Consider the following 14,938-nt stretch of genomic DNA (forward strand, 5'->3'; position numbering starts at 1 on the left):
AACCCTGGGAACATGAGTTGTGGGGTCCTTGCAAGTAAGTCCAGAGGTCGTGGAATCAGGTCAGAGTTGATTGATTGTGTGTCTCTGTGAAGCTGAATCCTTGAATGACATTTTGCTCCAAACTACACACTCACTTCTGCTTGAGGCATTTTCAGATTAATTTATTTGTTGCACGTGAAAGGCATCGTTTCTTCTAACAACCAACACAACGAAAGATGTGCTGGGGGCAGCCCTCAAGTGTTAGCACACGTTCCGGCTCCAACATAGTATGTCCACCATGTTCAGCAGCACACAACAAAAACAAGTCCTGTTCCTCCCTCTCACCCACCCAAGCCACCAGGCTTCAGCCTTTAGGCTTTTACTGAATGTACTTAGCTGAGATCATTCGCTCGATACATTCCGTGTCGCGTGACATCATCATCATGTGCCGTGTTGTATGACATGGTCAATCATGACCATGATTGTTCTTGGCAAATTTTCCTACGGAAGTGGTTTGCCATTGCCTTCTTCTGGGCTGTCTCTTTGCAAGATGGGTGACCCCAGCCATTGTCAATACTCTTCAGTTTGTCTGTCTGATGTTAGTGGTCACATAGCCAGGACTTGTGATCTGCACCAGCTGCTCATACGACCGTCCACCACCTGCTCCCATGGCTTCACGTGACCCTGATCGGGTGCTGCACCTTGCCCAAGGGTGACCTGCAGGCGAGCGGAGGGAAGGAGCTCCTTACACCTCCTTTGGTAGAGACACATCTCCACTCCACCACCCACAGCTGAGATCAGCAAAGTCAAATTGAAATGAATGCTTAAATATTTAAAGGTAGGTTGAGTGAAGGAAGATGAGGGTGATTTGATAGAGGTGTACAAGACGAGAAGAGGCATAGAGGGGACAGCCAGAGACTTTTCTCCAGCATGGAAATAGCTAATATGATGGCGTATAACATTAAAGTGTTTGCAGATAAGTTTCTAACAGAGATTGGTGGATGCGTGTATTGTGCTGCCGGGAGGGGAGGGTGCAGGGGGTTGGTGGTAGAGCAGATGCAATTAGGGACATTTAAGAAAGTCTTAGATAGGCACGTGGATGATGGAAAAATGGAGGGTTATGTGGGAGGGAGGGTTAGACTGATCTTGAACCAGGTTAAGAGGGACTGTACTGTGCTGTACTGCTCTATTTCTACAGTATATGCCAGTGTCAGTTGATTTTGAATAGAGTGGGGGATATTGGTGTTCCTGGAACTGTGGAGGAACATTCTGGAAGGTTTCTACCAATGGCTCCTCTACCAGTATCTTGGAGTAGCGAGTGAAGAGCTCGGCTCAGTCAGTGTCGCAGTGCAGACGTATTGCTGCATACCTTGGAGGGATAAACAAAATGTGTATTTAAAACTTATAACAGCAAGGACTGATGCACTTGATTAGTTCTCTTTTAATTCCTCGTCCTTTCGCAGCCGTCTGGTGTTTTACTGTTCCCGGTCACGGCTTTTCGATGCTCGGTTGCATGAATTTGCGCGCTTTGTTTGGCTGCAGGCAGAATAAACGCTGGCGCAGGGAGCCTGGTTCAGGAAATGCTCCCAGATTCAAAAGGCAAATCGACAAGACATTTGTTTAATTGGAGCTTGACGTGGAGCTCCATACTGCCGATGGGACTCGAATAGCTGCAGCTGCCAGCCCTTTCAACCCAGCATGAACCTCACCGGCGCCTTGAAATTGACACACTCCTGCCAAGCGCGCAGGGTTGATGTGGATACATTATCATTTGCGAGGGATTCCATAAGACCATCACGTATAGAGTCATTGATCAAGTGGACAGCCAGAGACTTTTTCCCAGGGCAGAAATGGCTGATACAAAGGAGCATAATTTTAAGGTGATTGGAGGAAAGTATACGGTGGGGGGGGGGGGCATGGTTGGAGGTAGTTTTTTACAGATGGAATGCACTGCCAGGGATAGTGGTAAAGGCAGACGCATTTGGGACATTTAGATGGGCACGTGGGTGAAAGAAAAATGAAGGACTTTGTAGAAGGGAAAGATTAGATGATGTTAGATTGGGTTAAAAGATAAGCATGCCATTGTGGGCTGTTATGTTCTGTGTTCTATGTTGTAATGTTTTTGTGAGAAGCTTTGGCTGGCACGATAGCTTAGTAGCTAGCGTAACACATAACCACACTAGCGATCACCGACTGGGGCCCAATTACTGCCCCATCTGTAAAGAGTTTATACATTCACTCCCCGTGGCCACATGGGTTCCATTTTGTCCCACACTCCGATTAGGACTGGCGGTCAGCAAATAGTCGGCTTGCTAGGTTGGCACTGGAAGCAGAGTGAGACTTGCAGCCTGATTTGATTTGACACAAACAATGTATTTCACTGTTTGTTTTGAGTTTCAATGTACACATGACAGATAAGGATAATCTAATGTTTTAGATCTGAAACCTAATCTAAACTTCTGCATCCTTTTTAAACCCTATCCTTATACCTTCAACCTTAGCTACCCTCAGTGGCCACTTTATTAGGTACACCTGTACATCTGCTCATTAGTGCAAATATCTAATCAGCCAATCATATGACAGCAACTCAATGTGTAAATGCACACAGACGTAGTCAAGAGGTTCAGTTGTTCAGACCAACGTCGGAATGGGGAAGGAATGTAGTCAAAGTGACTTTGGTTGTTGGTGCCAGATGGGGTGGTTTGTGTATCTCAGAAACTGCTGATCTGGGATTTTCACACACAACAGACTGTAGAGTTTACAGAGAATGGTGTGAGAAATAAAAAACGTTCAGTGAATGGCATTTTTATGGGTGAAAATGCCTCGTTAATGAGAGAGGTCAGTGGAGAATGTCCAGACTGGTTCAAGCTGACAGGAAGGCGACAGTAACTCAAGTAACCACGTGTTGACGTTTGGGCTACAGCCGCAGAAGACCATGAACATACACTCAGTGGCCACTTTATTAGATACAGGAGGTAGCTAATATGGTGACCACTGTGTGTATCTGACCAAGACGTTGTTTGGTGATAATATTACTTGATGAGTCTTGGTTTTAAACTTGCTTGCTGACGCTCCTGTGAAAAGCTTTGGGATGTTTTACTGAATTAGATGTTGTTGGAGTTCCCATTGCCATCATCTGGAAATACCTCAGTTGCCGAGCAGTTGTCACTGTAGAAATACATTAATGTGCTCTATTGTATTTCACACAAGTTGGGAGCAGTGTAATACATTATAACTTGTTACATATTTATATCTCTGAATACCAAAAGGTGTTCACTCCTCATTCAATTAATGTACTTGTGCTGTTCGGGGACCCACATCCCATAAATTAATCGTCGCTGCAAATTGATGGAAGTAGGAAATGGAGAATTAGAATGACAATTATGTAATCAAAGACTGTTGTTTAATCAAACTGGATTTCAAAAGGTCACGACTAAATCATTCTGTTCAGCTCTGATTCCCCTTTGGGCCTGTTTATTAATTTGTTGCTTTCATAAATTACTTCTGCATAAGCCGTGATACATTAAATTTAATTTTTATTTATTTAATTTGGAGATACAGCCCGGGCAGCCACTTCTGGTTCTTTGAGCTGCACCACCCAGCTGCCGTCCAATTTAACCCTAGCCTAATCATGGGGCAATTTGCAAGGACCTATTAACCCACTGAGCTATAGGTCTTTGGACTGTGAGAGGAAACTGGAGCACCTGGAGGATTTGAGGCACTAGCTGCCCGTTCAGGTTGAGGACAGATCTCGCAGCATCATCACAAGTTCATCCAGCATCTTGATGGGACCAAAACCCACTTTAGGTTAGCGGTCTGCGTGACGCTATTACAGTTCGAAGTTGAATTCCGACACCTTCTGTAAGGAGTTTGTATGTCCCTCCCCTTGAATGCATGTGTTTCCTCTGAGTGTCCAGTTTCCTCCTGCAGTCATTGTAAGTTGCCCTGTGATTAGGCTAGGGTTAAGTAGGAGAGGACAGTGTGGCTCATTGGTCAAGAACAGCCTGCTCTGCTCTGTATCTATCAATAGATAGATAAAAACATCAATAAAACCATTCTTTCTTATTTCCGATGAACGGTCTTGTTTCATTGAACTGGGAAAAAATTGTTAATGATCAACTGATCCGTAAGGCAAAGGAGCAGAATGAGGCCATTCGGTCCATTGAGTCTGCCCTGTCATTCTTCACATCCGATTTATCATCCCTCTCAACCCCATTCCCTTGCCTTCTCCCCATCACCTGTGACACCCTCACTAATGAAGAACCTAGCACCCTCTGCTTTAAATATACCCAATGACTTGACCCCTCAAGCATCTCTGGCAGTGTTTCCCAACCTTTTTTAACCCAGTACCCCCTAAAGTACCTTCATACTTGCCAACATCTCTCTTAGGCACAATATACTTTTCGGCACCCCCATAGTGTAGAAACATGTCTACCATATGCTAACATGAAAAAAATAACACTGCTTTAAATTTTAATTTTTCTTCAAACCTAGCTTACACAGTACCTGTGTGCTGTACAGCAGCTTCGATATCAATGTGATCCTTCAGCTTGATGGTTTTTGACAAGAGTTGAAATATCTGGTTCAAGCTGTGCTGGCATAGTCTCAAATCCCTGCACGTAACAATGTCCAAGTGCTTTCTGTTTATTGTGAGTATGTGGTTCACTGCACTGAAGCCTCTTTCAACAAGGTAGGAGGATGGAAATGCAATGAAGAGCAATTCTGCTCTTCTCCAAAGACCGGGAAACTTGGTATGACAGTGTAGCCACATACCACAAAAGTCGGTGTTTTTGCTTCTTCATTATTCTGAATTTCATTAATTTCTTCTTGCAAGTTCTCTTCCTGTTTTTCCACCTTACAATGAGTTAGTTACCCAGTCCAGAATATCCAAGTTGTTCAAATCCTTGATTCTGAAAATCCTTCTTCAGTGACTGCAGGTATAAGCAGTACTCTTGCAAATCACTGTCTGTGAAAGTGATTGCCATACTTTCCATGCAGGGAAACTGTGAGAACATTCTTCTCTCAATGCTTTGCTTATATATTTCCAATTTTCCAATAAAAGTGGACACTGCACTTTTTGCCTGGATTAAATTGAAATTCTCACCCTGCAGTTTCATATTTAGAATGTTCATTTTGTTGTACAGTTTGGCTCAGTATGCCACATCTCCATGTAAAAGTTCAATCCTGTTTCCCATGCTCTTGTTGACTTCGAGCAAAGTTCAACCACAGTGTCAAAAAGATTAAAGAAACATTTGAAGCAACACACATCATCAAAGTTGCTGGTGAACACAGCAGGCCAGGCAGCATCTATAGGAAGAGGTACAGTTGATGTTTCAGGCCGAGACCCTTCATCAGGACTAACTGAAAGAAGAGCTAGTAAGAGCTGCGTCCACCAGCAACTTTGATGTGTGTTGCTTGCATTTCCAGCATCTGCAGAACTCCTCGTGTTAACATTTTAAGCAGCAGCCTTTTGACAGCCAGCGCAATTCAGTATGAAGAAGCAAGAGTTCAAACTCCTCATTGTTATCTTGGCACAACTGACAAAATATTCTGCTATTTAATGGATGAGCTTTAATTTTGTTGATAGCAGATTTTACAAGACTCATGCTTGAAAAAAATCACTGGCTGAGGTTTTTGGCTGTGAGATATTGATGATGAATTACATAATGGATTGCAAACAGACTTGGAATTTCTTTTTTCATAAATGCCACTAAACCAGCATGGCGACCTGTTATATATGGTGCTCCATCTATTGCACAAGAAATCATGTTCTTAATCAGAATACTTTTATCCTCAGTATACAGTTTGAGCTCATTGTAGATTGATTCTCTGTTGGTGTTTGTTTTAAATTTTTACAAAAGAGAACCTCCTCATAAACTTTTCTATTTTTGATAAACTGTACAAATGCCATTAGCAATGCCTCATTGTCTCACACAGTTGACTCATCCAGTTGTTTCCCAAATTCTGATTTTTGTAGCTCTGAGCATAGTTGATGCTCAATGTCTTCTCTCAATTCGTCAATACGACGAGCTACAGAGTTATTACTCAGAGGAATTGATTTTAAAATACTGGTGTTCATTTTGAGAACAGCGATGAGCATGTCTGTTACGGCAGGCATTATTAACCTTTCACCAATCGTATGAGATTTTACACACTTTACTATCATTTTGGAAATGTTATAAGAAGCAGTGAGACCACTATCGAGGTAATTTTTAGCTTTCTTGGCAAATGACTCGAGTGTGCAACGCTTTTCAAATGTTTCTTTTGTCATCTGGAACTGAGTGATACCGTAAGTAGACTTTGCAGGGTGTCTTTTCTGGAAGTGTTGCTGAGATCTTTATGGCTTCATGGCTTCATTAGACAGTACAGTATTACAAATAAGACAGATGAGGCGGTGCTGATGTGATGGGAAGAGAATAAAACTGTACTCCAGGTATGTAACATTGCATTGATATACTTCCTATAGTTTCTGTTTCCTAGCAGGATTAGAATTCAAGGCTTCACCGCCTTCAGCTTCTTAGAGATCGTGCCAAACGTATTTATCCATCATTAATGGGGCTAAATTAAAATTAAAAATTAACACAAACTGGGAATGCCAACTGAATGGTGACAATGGCAGTGAGTTGACGCAGAGGGAATGATGGTAGCGGCAGGCAAAAGAATGGCGAGGGGAAGATGAAGATGATCACAACGGCGAAAATTATGTTGACAAGGATTCAGATTAGATTTTGAATGTTAGTCGGGATAGTCAAGTCAAGTCAAGTCAAGTCAAATTTATTTATATAGCACATTTAAAAACAACCCACGTTGACCAAAGTGCTGTACAGATCAGAGCAAGAAACACAGACATAACCAACAAGGCAAACAGCTTATAGGCACAAAAGAAACAACACAAGGGTCTAGGCACAAGCCAAAAATCAGCCACACCAAGGGGATTCAAACGCTGGTGAATAAAAGTAAGATTTGAGCCTGGATTTAAAAGAGTCAATGGAGGGGGCAGATCTGATAGGGAGGGGAATGCTGTTCCACAGTCTAGGGGCTACAACAGCAAAGGCACGGCCACCCCTGAGCTTAAGTTTAAATCATGGGACAGCCAGGAGCTCCAAGTCAGCCGACCTGAGGGACCTGGAAGTAGAATAAGGGATTAGAAAGTCTGTGATATAAGGGGGGGGCCAGCCCATTTAGGGCTTTATAAACAAACAGGAGAATCTTAAAATCAATCCCGAACCGTACTGGCAGCCAGTGGAGGGAGGCCAGGACAGGAGTAATATGGTCCCTCTTCCGGGCACCTGTCAGGAGCCTAGCTGCGGCGTTCTGGACTAGTTGCAAACGGGACAGGGACGACTGCCTAATCCCAGTATACAGGGAATTGGAGTAGTCCAAGTGGGAGGATATAAGAGTGTGGATGACTTTCTCGAGATCTTTGAAAGAGAGAAACTGCTTGATTTTGGCCATAGTGCGAAGCTGGAAAAAACTGGCTTTTAATACTGCATTAACTTGCTTGTCAAACTTAAAGGTGGAATCAAATATCACACCAAGGGATAGAGCTGGTGTTTGGCAAGCTGCCTTTATACTAACCCAGATAGCACGATTGACCGATCACATAAGGTCTCATAATCCCCAAAGATGGTTCTTAACTGCATATATGAAACAGAGATCGCTTTGAACCTCTCGAGGAATCCTCGGGGTCGGCGAGTTTGCTGGTTGGCTCTATTTCCCCATTTGGTTCCGGCCAGCGCTGTGTCATTGGACAACCTGTTTTCTATAGATCTTTTGAGAAAGTTAAGAGGGTGTTCTTGAGTTGCCAACTGTTAAATTGCATAAACTCGTTCTGTACCATGAGTCAAGGGGAACTGTTGGGCCCCCGGTTGCTAATTTATGCATACCCAATAATGTCTGTTTGGTTGGTAAGGTCGGATGAGATTGCTGAGTTTCAGACCTGTTGTGATGACGAGTGCTTGCCATCTGTTGAACTATGGTTTTTCTTGTGTTCCAGTGCCTCATGCCCCATCCTTTTTTTTGGAAGCGCCTGCTTTACTAACAGTCAGTCAGGTCTCGTTCCTCAACTTAGAGTGCCACTTACCACTCCCACCCCCCCTAGTATCTTGAATGCCCTTCCAACAACCTCTATTTCCCCTAAAGCCCCCTTAGGTACTGTCCCCCCATTGGGAATTACTGATCTAAGCAATGAATTCCATAGATTCACCACCCTCTGGTTAAAGAAATTCCTCCTCATTTCTATTTTAAAGGGACGTTCCTCTATTCTGAGGCTCTGCCCTCTGGTCCTAGACTCCCCCATTACAGGAAACATCCTCTCCACATCCACTCTGTCTAGGCCTTTCAATATTCAATAGGTTACAATGAGATCCCCCCCTCATTCTTCTAAACTCCAACGAGTACAGCCCCAGAGCCATCAATGCTCCTTGTATATTAATCCTTTCTTTGCAGAATCATTCTTGTGAACGTCCTCTGGATCCTCTCCAATGTCAGCACATCCTTTCCTTGATCAGGGGCCCAGGATTGTTCACCCTATTCCAAGTGTGGTCTGACCAATGCCTTATAAAGCCTGTTAGGATGCTAAGACGCTGGGAGATCTTCAAGATGGTTTCAGTCTCCACCAAGACTTCCACTTCAAGGTTCAGTGTTTTATACATTAAGAGATACTCTTCTGCACACCACTGTTGTAATCGTGGTTATTTGAGTTACTGTCACCTTCCTGTCAGCTTGAACCAGTCTGGCCATTCTCCTCTGACCTCTGTTATTTACAAGGTATTTTTGCCCACAGAATTACTGCTCCCAGGGTGTTTTTTTTTAATTTCTCACACCATTCTCTGTAAATTCTAGACCCGGGGTCACAACCTGGGTCCATGAAACCCTCTGTTAATGGTATTGGTCCATGGCATAACAAAAGATTGGGAACCCCTGCCCTAGAGACTGTTATATGTGAAAATCCCAGGAGATCAGCAGTTATTGAGATACTCAAACCACCCTGTCTGGCACCAACAAACATTCCATGGTCAAAGTCACTTGGATCACATTTCTTACCCATTCTGATGTTTGGTCTGAGCAACAACTGAACCTCTTGACCATGTCTGCATGCTTTAATGCATTGGGTTGCTGCCACATGATTGGCCAATGAGATATTTGCATTAATGAGGTGTAGCTAATAAAGTGGCCACTGAGTGCATAGACCAGTATTTCTGTGATTACTCTGGAACGGGAAGCTCTTTATCTAAATGTAAACACTGGACAAGGATGTGCCTTGAATGTGTACTAACTCATACTGTGTGATTGTGTGCCACACCTGATAGCTCAGAAACACCACTGAAGTGTAGCTGCTGTGAACATGTAGTCAAACAGAACAATCTGCTTGTCCAAGATAAGATTCTGCAGATGCTGGAAATCCTGAGCAACACAGTCAGCATTTCAGGCCACGGCAATTCCTCAGTGTGTTCTAAGCTGAGTGCAATAGACAATGAATAGTTCATTCCTTTTGTCCTTTGTCTTTGCACCGGGTGAATTGGGCAAAAGTACTTTGGTGTTCAAAATAAATTTATTATCAACGTGCGTATATGTCACCATATACAGCCCTGAGATTCATTTTCTTGTAGGCATTTGCAGCAGAACAAAGAAATACAATAGAATCAATGAAAAACTGCACAAACTGTGACCTGCAAACAACCATGGTGCAAGAGAAGCCAAACCGTGCAGATAGCTTTGAGAACGCGAGTTGTCGAGACCTGGAAAGTGAGTCCAGAGCTTGTGGAATCAGTTCAGAGTTAGAGAGAGTGAAGTTATCCACACTGGTTCAGGAGCCTGATCTTTGAAGGGTAAAACTGTTCCTGAACCTAGTAGTGTGGGTCCTGTGCCTCCTGTACCTCCTACCTGATGGTTATAATGAGAGCATAGTCTGGATGGTGGGGGTCCTTGATAATGAATGGTGCTTTCTTGTGGCAGTGTTCCATGTAAATATGCTGAATGGTGGGAGGGCTTTCCTGTCATCGGCTGGGCTGTATTCACCAATTTTTGTAGATTTTTCCATCCCTGGGCTTTGCTGTTTCCACATCAGGCCAGTCAGAATACTCTCCTCTGTGCCATCTGTAAATGCACAATGATGAGTTAATGCTGATTGAGTGACAACTGTATGTCTGGAGCCTGTGTTAGTACCCAGGCAATAACACAGTAAGTATTTATCTGAAGCTGATGCAATATGGAACATTTAAAAGGCTTTTATCCTGTTGTAATCTTGGGGAAAGTAGGTGGCCATTTGAATACGATTATCGACTCGAACAGAGTATAAAATGTGTAGAAGAATAGGGGATGTTGGAAGTTATGGAAAAAGAAATCCCGTGTACAGGATCAGAACACCTTGTCATTTACATTCCAAAGGGAGTTTGAGCTGTACGTTGTGACCCTGACACCCAGACTCTGCGAGAGGTGCACCTTCGTGAGTCTGGTGCACACTTCCCCTGAAGTGTGTTACACTGTGTATTGATTGTATTAAGGGGTTTCTTGTGAAGTGTATGGGATGTTGTACACTTCAGAGCAAAGCGTACTCATGTCCAGGTGGTTAATAAAGTGTATGGGATGTTGGCCTTTGTTAGTTGGAGGATTGAGTTCAAGAACCATGAGGTAGTGTTACAGCTCTATAAATCTGATTAGACCACATTAGCAGTATGGTTACACACAAAATATTGGAGGAACTTAGCAGGTCAGGTACTTACATGGAAATAAGTAAATAGTTGACGTTTAGGGCTGAGACCCTTCATCAGGACTGAAAAGGAAGGGTCTCGGCCTGAAACATTGACTGTTTTTTCATTTCCATAGATGCTGCCATAGATGTGGGCACTTGGCCAAGTGGTTAAGGCATTGGACTAGCTACCTGAAGGTCGTGAGTTTGAGCCTCAGCCGAGAGAACGTGTTATGTCCTTGAGCAAGGCACTTGATCACACATTGCTCTGTGACGACACTGGTGCCAAGCTGTATGGGTCCTAATGCCCTTCCCTTGGACAACATTGGTGTCGTGGAGAGGGGAGACTTGCAGCATGGGCAACTGCCGGTCTTCCATACAACCTTGCCCAGGCCTGCGCCCTGGAGAGTGAAGACTTTCCAGGCGCAGATCCATGGTCTCGCAAGACTAACAGATGCCTATTATTCAGATGCTGCCTGACCTGCTGAGTTCCTCCAACATTTTGTGTGTGTCGCTCTGGACTTTCGGCATCCACAGAATCTCTTGTTTGTACTTGGAGTATTGTGTTCAATTCTAGTTACCTTATTAGGGGAAGGATGTAGAAGCCATGAACATTGACTTCTCAAACTTCTGCTATTGCCCCTCCTCCCCCTTGTACCCCATCTGTTATTTATTCATATACACACATTCTTTCTCTCTCTCTCCTTTTTCTCCCTCTGTCCCTCTCACTGTACCCCTTGCCCATCCTCTGGGTTTTCCCTCCCCCTTTTCCTTCTCCCTGGGCCTCCTGTCCCATGATCCTCTCATATCCCTTTTGCCAATCACCTGTCCAGCTCTTGGCTCCATCCCTCCCCCTCCTGTCTTCTCCTATCATTTCAGATCTCCCACTCCCCCTCCCACTTTCAAATCTCTTACTAGCTCTTCCTTCAGTTAGTCCTGACGAAGGGTCTCGGCCTGAAACATCGACTGCACCTCTTCCTAGAGATGCTGCCTGTCCTGCTGCGTTCACCAGCAACTTTGATGCGTGTTGCTTGAATTTCCAGCGTCTGCAGAATTCCTCGTGTTTGCTCTCAATTAGATTAGATTAGATTCAACTTTATTGTCATTGTGCCGAGTACAGATACAAAGCAAATGAAATGCAAAGAATAGTGTTATTTACAAAATAACTGCGAATAAAAGGTAAGTGCTACAGCACACAAATATAAATATGGTTGCAATATTGCTTAGCACTGTGATGTGAGGTTCAGCAGGGTCACAGCCTCAGGGAAGAAGCTCTTCCTGTGCCTGCTGGTGTGGGAGCGGAGGCTCCTGTAGTGCCTACCAGATGGGAGGAGAGTAAAAAGTCCATGGTTAGGGTGAGATGCATCCTTGATAATACTTTTCGCCCTGCCCAGGCAGCGTTTATGGTAGATGTTCTCAATGGTGGGCAATTGGGTGTTGATAATGCGCTGGGCAGTTTTCACCACATGCTGGAGTGCTTTGCAGTCTGATATGGGACAATTGCCATACCACACTGAGATGCAGTTGGTGAGTATGCTCTCAATGGTACAGCGGTAAAAGTCCGTCAGTATCCTGGGACAGAGGTGAGCTTTCTTGATGCTCTGCAGGAAATAAAGGCACTGTTGCATCTTTTTGATCAGGATGGAGGAGTTCAGGGACCAGGTGAGATCCTTGGAAATGTGGACACCAAGGAATTTGAAGCTTGATATACGCTCCACTGCAGCTCCGTTGATGTAGATGGGGGTGTGAGTGTGGCTCCTAGCATGCCTGAAGTCCACACTGATCTTCTTGGTCTTCCGGTTGTTAAGGGCCAGGTTTTTGTCAGCACACCATGCGGCCAGGTGCTGGACCTCATCCCTGTAGGCCGTCTCGTCATCCCCTCTGATCAAGCCAACCACCGTGGTGTCGTCTGCGAACTTGATTATGGAGTTAGAACCATGTACAGGAAAGCAGTCATAGGTGAAAAGGGAGTACAGAAGAGGGCTCAGCACACAGCCTTGAGGCACGCCGGTGTTCAGGGTGAGAGTGGGGGAGAGGTTGTCAAACTTAACTGATTGGGGTCTGTTAGTCAGAAAGTCCCAAGGTCCAATTGCAGAGGGATGAGCTGATACCAAGCTGGTGAAGTTTGGCGATCAGCTTGGAGGGGATCACAGTATTGAATGTTGAACTAAAGTCAATGAACAGCATTCTGATGTAAGAGTTGTGGCTGTCCAGGTGGGTCAGGGCAGAGTGAAGTGCCATGGAGATGGCGTCCTCTGTTGACCTGTTGGTGCGATAGGCAAATTGATGGGGGTCCAGGGTAGTGGGCAGACAGGATTTCAGATGTGATAGAACCAGTCTCTCAAAGCACTTTGCAGTGACGGGGGTGAGTGCAACTGGACGGAAGTCATTCAGGCCCGTGGCAGTGGAATGCTTCGGCACTGGCACGATGGTGGCGATCTTGAAGCTTGTGGGGACAACAGCCTGGGCCAGGGGCAGAACTGAAAATTAGAGTTAGATGATTTACAATGTTCTTGGGGCCTCATAGAGTCACGGAGCAACACAGCAGGGATATAAGCAATTCAGCTCAACCAGTCGCACCGACCACAGAGCTAGTTCCAACTTCCTGCCTTCAGCCTGTGTCCCTCAGGGCTGTGACCCTCCACGTACCTATCCTAGTGCTTCACAGAATTCCAAATACTGCACTTCAGACCGAAACACCTATACTACAGGGATGATCCACTCTGCAGGCACACAACCTATATTGCTCCAGCGTCTAAATTTTACTTCCCTTCTTCTCTTTTTCTGTCCCCTCACTCCTTCTCTTCACCTCCCTCTGGTTCCCTCCTTCCCTTTCTCCCATGGTCCACTCTCCTCTCCTATCAGGTTCCTTCTTCTTCAGCCCTTTGGCTCTTCCACCTATCACCTCCCAGCTTCTTACTTCAGCCTCTTCCCCCTCACCTGGTCTCACTATCACCTTCCAGCTTGTAGTCCTTCCTCTCCCCCACCTTCTTGTTCTGACTCCTCGCCCCTTCCTTTCCAGTCCTGCCGAAGGGCTTCAGCCCAACACGTCGACTATACTTTTTCCCATAGATACTGCCTGGCCTGCTGAGCTGTCCAGCATTTTGTGTGTGTTGCTTTATTTATTTTTACTGTTGGCTTTATTATAAAAGTCTTTAAAATCATAATTGAACTATGACTCTGGATAAATGTTTAGCGCTAGCTGCCTCTTTATTTGAGCGAGGAGTGCGTTATCGGAAGCAAGTGGCACTGCTTTGCCGCTCTGAGCAAATGTTCAATTGTACACCCTAGGAAATACTTCAAGACAATTGTCTGCATTTAAAATTGATTCAGAATCAGAATCACATTTAATATTTCTGACATATGCCGTTTTGCAGCAGCAGTACAGTGCAATACAGAAAGAACTTTAAACTATTCATGGCAGATGCAATTTAATGTGGATAAATGTGAAGTTATCCACTTTGGTGGCAAAAATAGGAAAACAGATTATTATCTGAATGGTGGCCGATTAGGAAAAGGGGAGGTGCAACGAGACCTGGGTGTCATTATACACCAGGCTTTGAAAGTGGGCATGCAGGTACAGCAGGCGGTGAAAAAGGCGAATGGTATGCTGGCATTTATAGCGAGAGGATTCGAGTACAGGAGCAGGGAGGTACTACTGCAGTTGTACAAGGCCTTGGTGAGACCACACCTGGAGTATTGTGTGCAGTTTTGGTCCCCTAATCTGAGGAAAGACATCCTTGCCATAGAGGGAGTACAAAGAAGCTTCACCAGATTGATTCCTGGGATGGCAGGACTTTCATATGAAGAAAGACTGGATGAACTGGGCTTGTACTCGTTGGAATTTAGAAGATTGAGGGGGGATCTGATTGAAACGTATAAAATCCTAAAGGGATTGGACAGGCTAGATGCAGGAAAATTGTTCCCGATGTTGGGGAAGTCCAGAACGAGGGGTCACAGTTTGAGGATAAAGGGGAAGCCTTTTAGGACTGAGATTAGGAAAAACTTCTTCACATAGAGAGTGGTGAATCTGTGGAATTCTCTGCCACAGGAAACAGTTGAGGCCAGTTCATTGGCTATATTTAAGAGGGAGTTAGATATGGCCCTTGTGGCTACGGGGATCAGAGGGTATGGAGGGAAGGCTGGTGCAGGGTTCTGAGTTGGATGATCAGCCATGATCATAATAAATGGCGGTGCAGGCTCGAAGGGCCAAATGGCCTACTCCTGTACCTATTTTCTATGTTTCTATGTTTCTGTAATAAGGTAATT

At 44.6% G+C, this 14,938-nt stretch overlaps 1 protein-coding gene across 7 annotated transcripts in view; it reads left to right on the forward strand.

The window, feature by feature from the left end:
- capn15 (calpain 15) overlaps positions 1-14,938 on the forward strand; it is a 316,435-nt gene that overhangs the window by 188,080 nt on the left and 113,417 nt on the right. The window contains exon 1 of one of the 7 annotated variants that reach the window (XM_063059440.1): positions 10,055-10,161. The exons of the other annotated variants lie outside the window; for them this stretch is intronic. Within the exon in view, the coding sequence (XP_062915510.1) occupies positions 10,124-10,161 (38 nt within the window). The 5' untranslated portion in view covers positions 10,055-10,123. Of the gene's footprint in view, positions 1-10,054; positions 10,162-14,938 lie in introns of those variants that run through there. 7 annotated transcript variants of the gene reach the window in all.

Source organism: Mobula hypostoma, chromosome 9 (assembly GCF_963921235.1).
Source record: "Mobula hypostoma chromosome 9, sMobHyp1.1, whole genome shotgun sequence".
In the NCBI taxonomy this organism is placed as follows: domain Eukaryota; kingdom Metazoa; phylum Chordata; class Chondrichthyes; order Myliobatiformes; family Myliobatidae; genus Mobula; species Mobula hypostoma.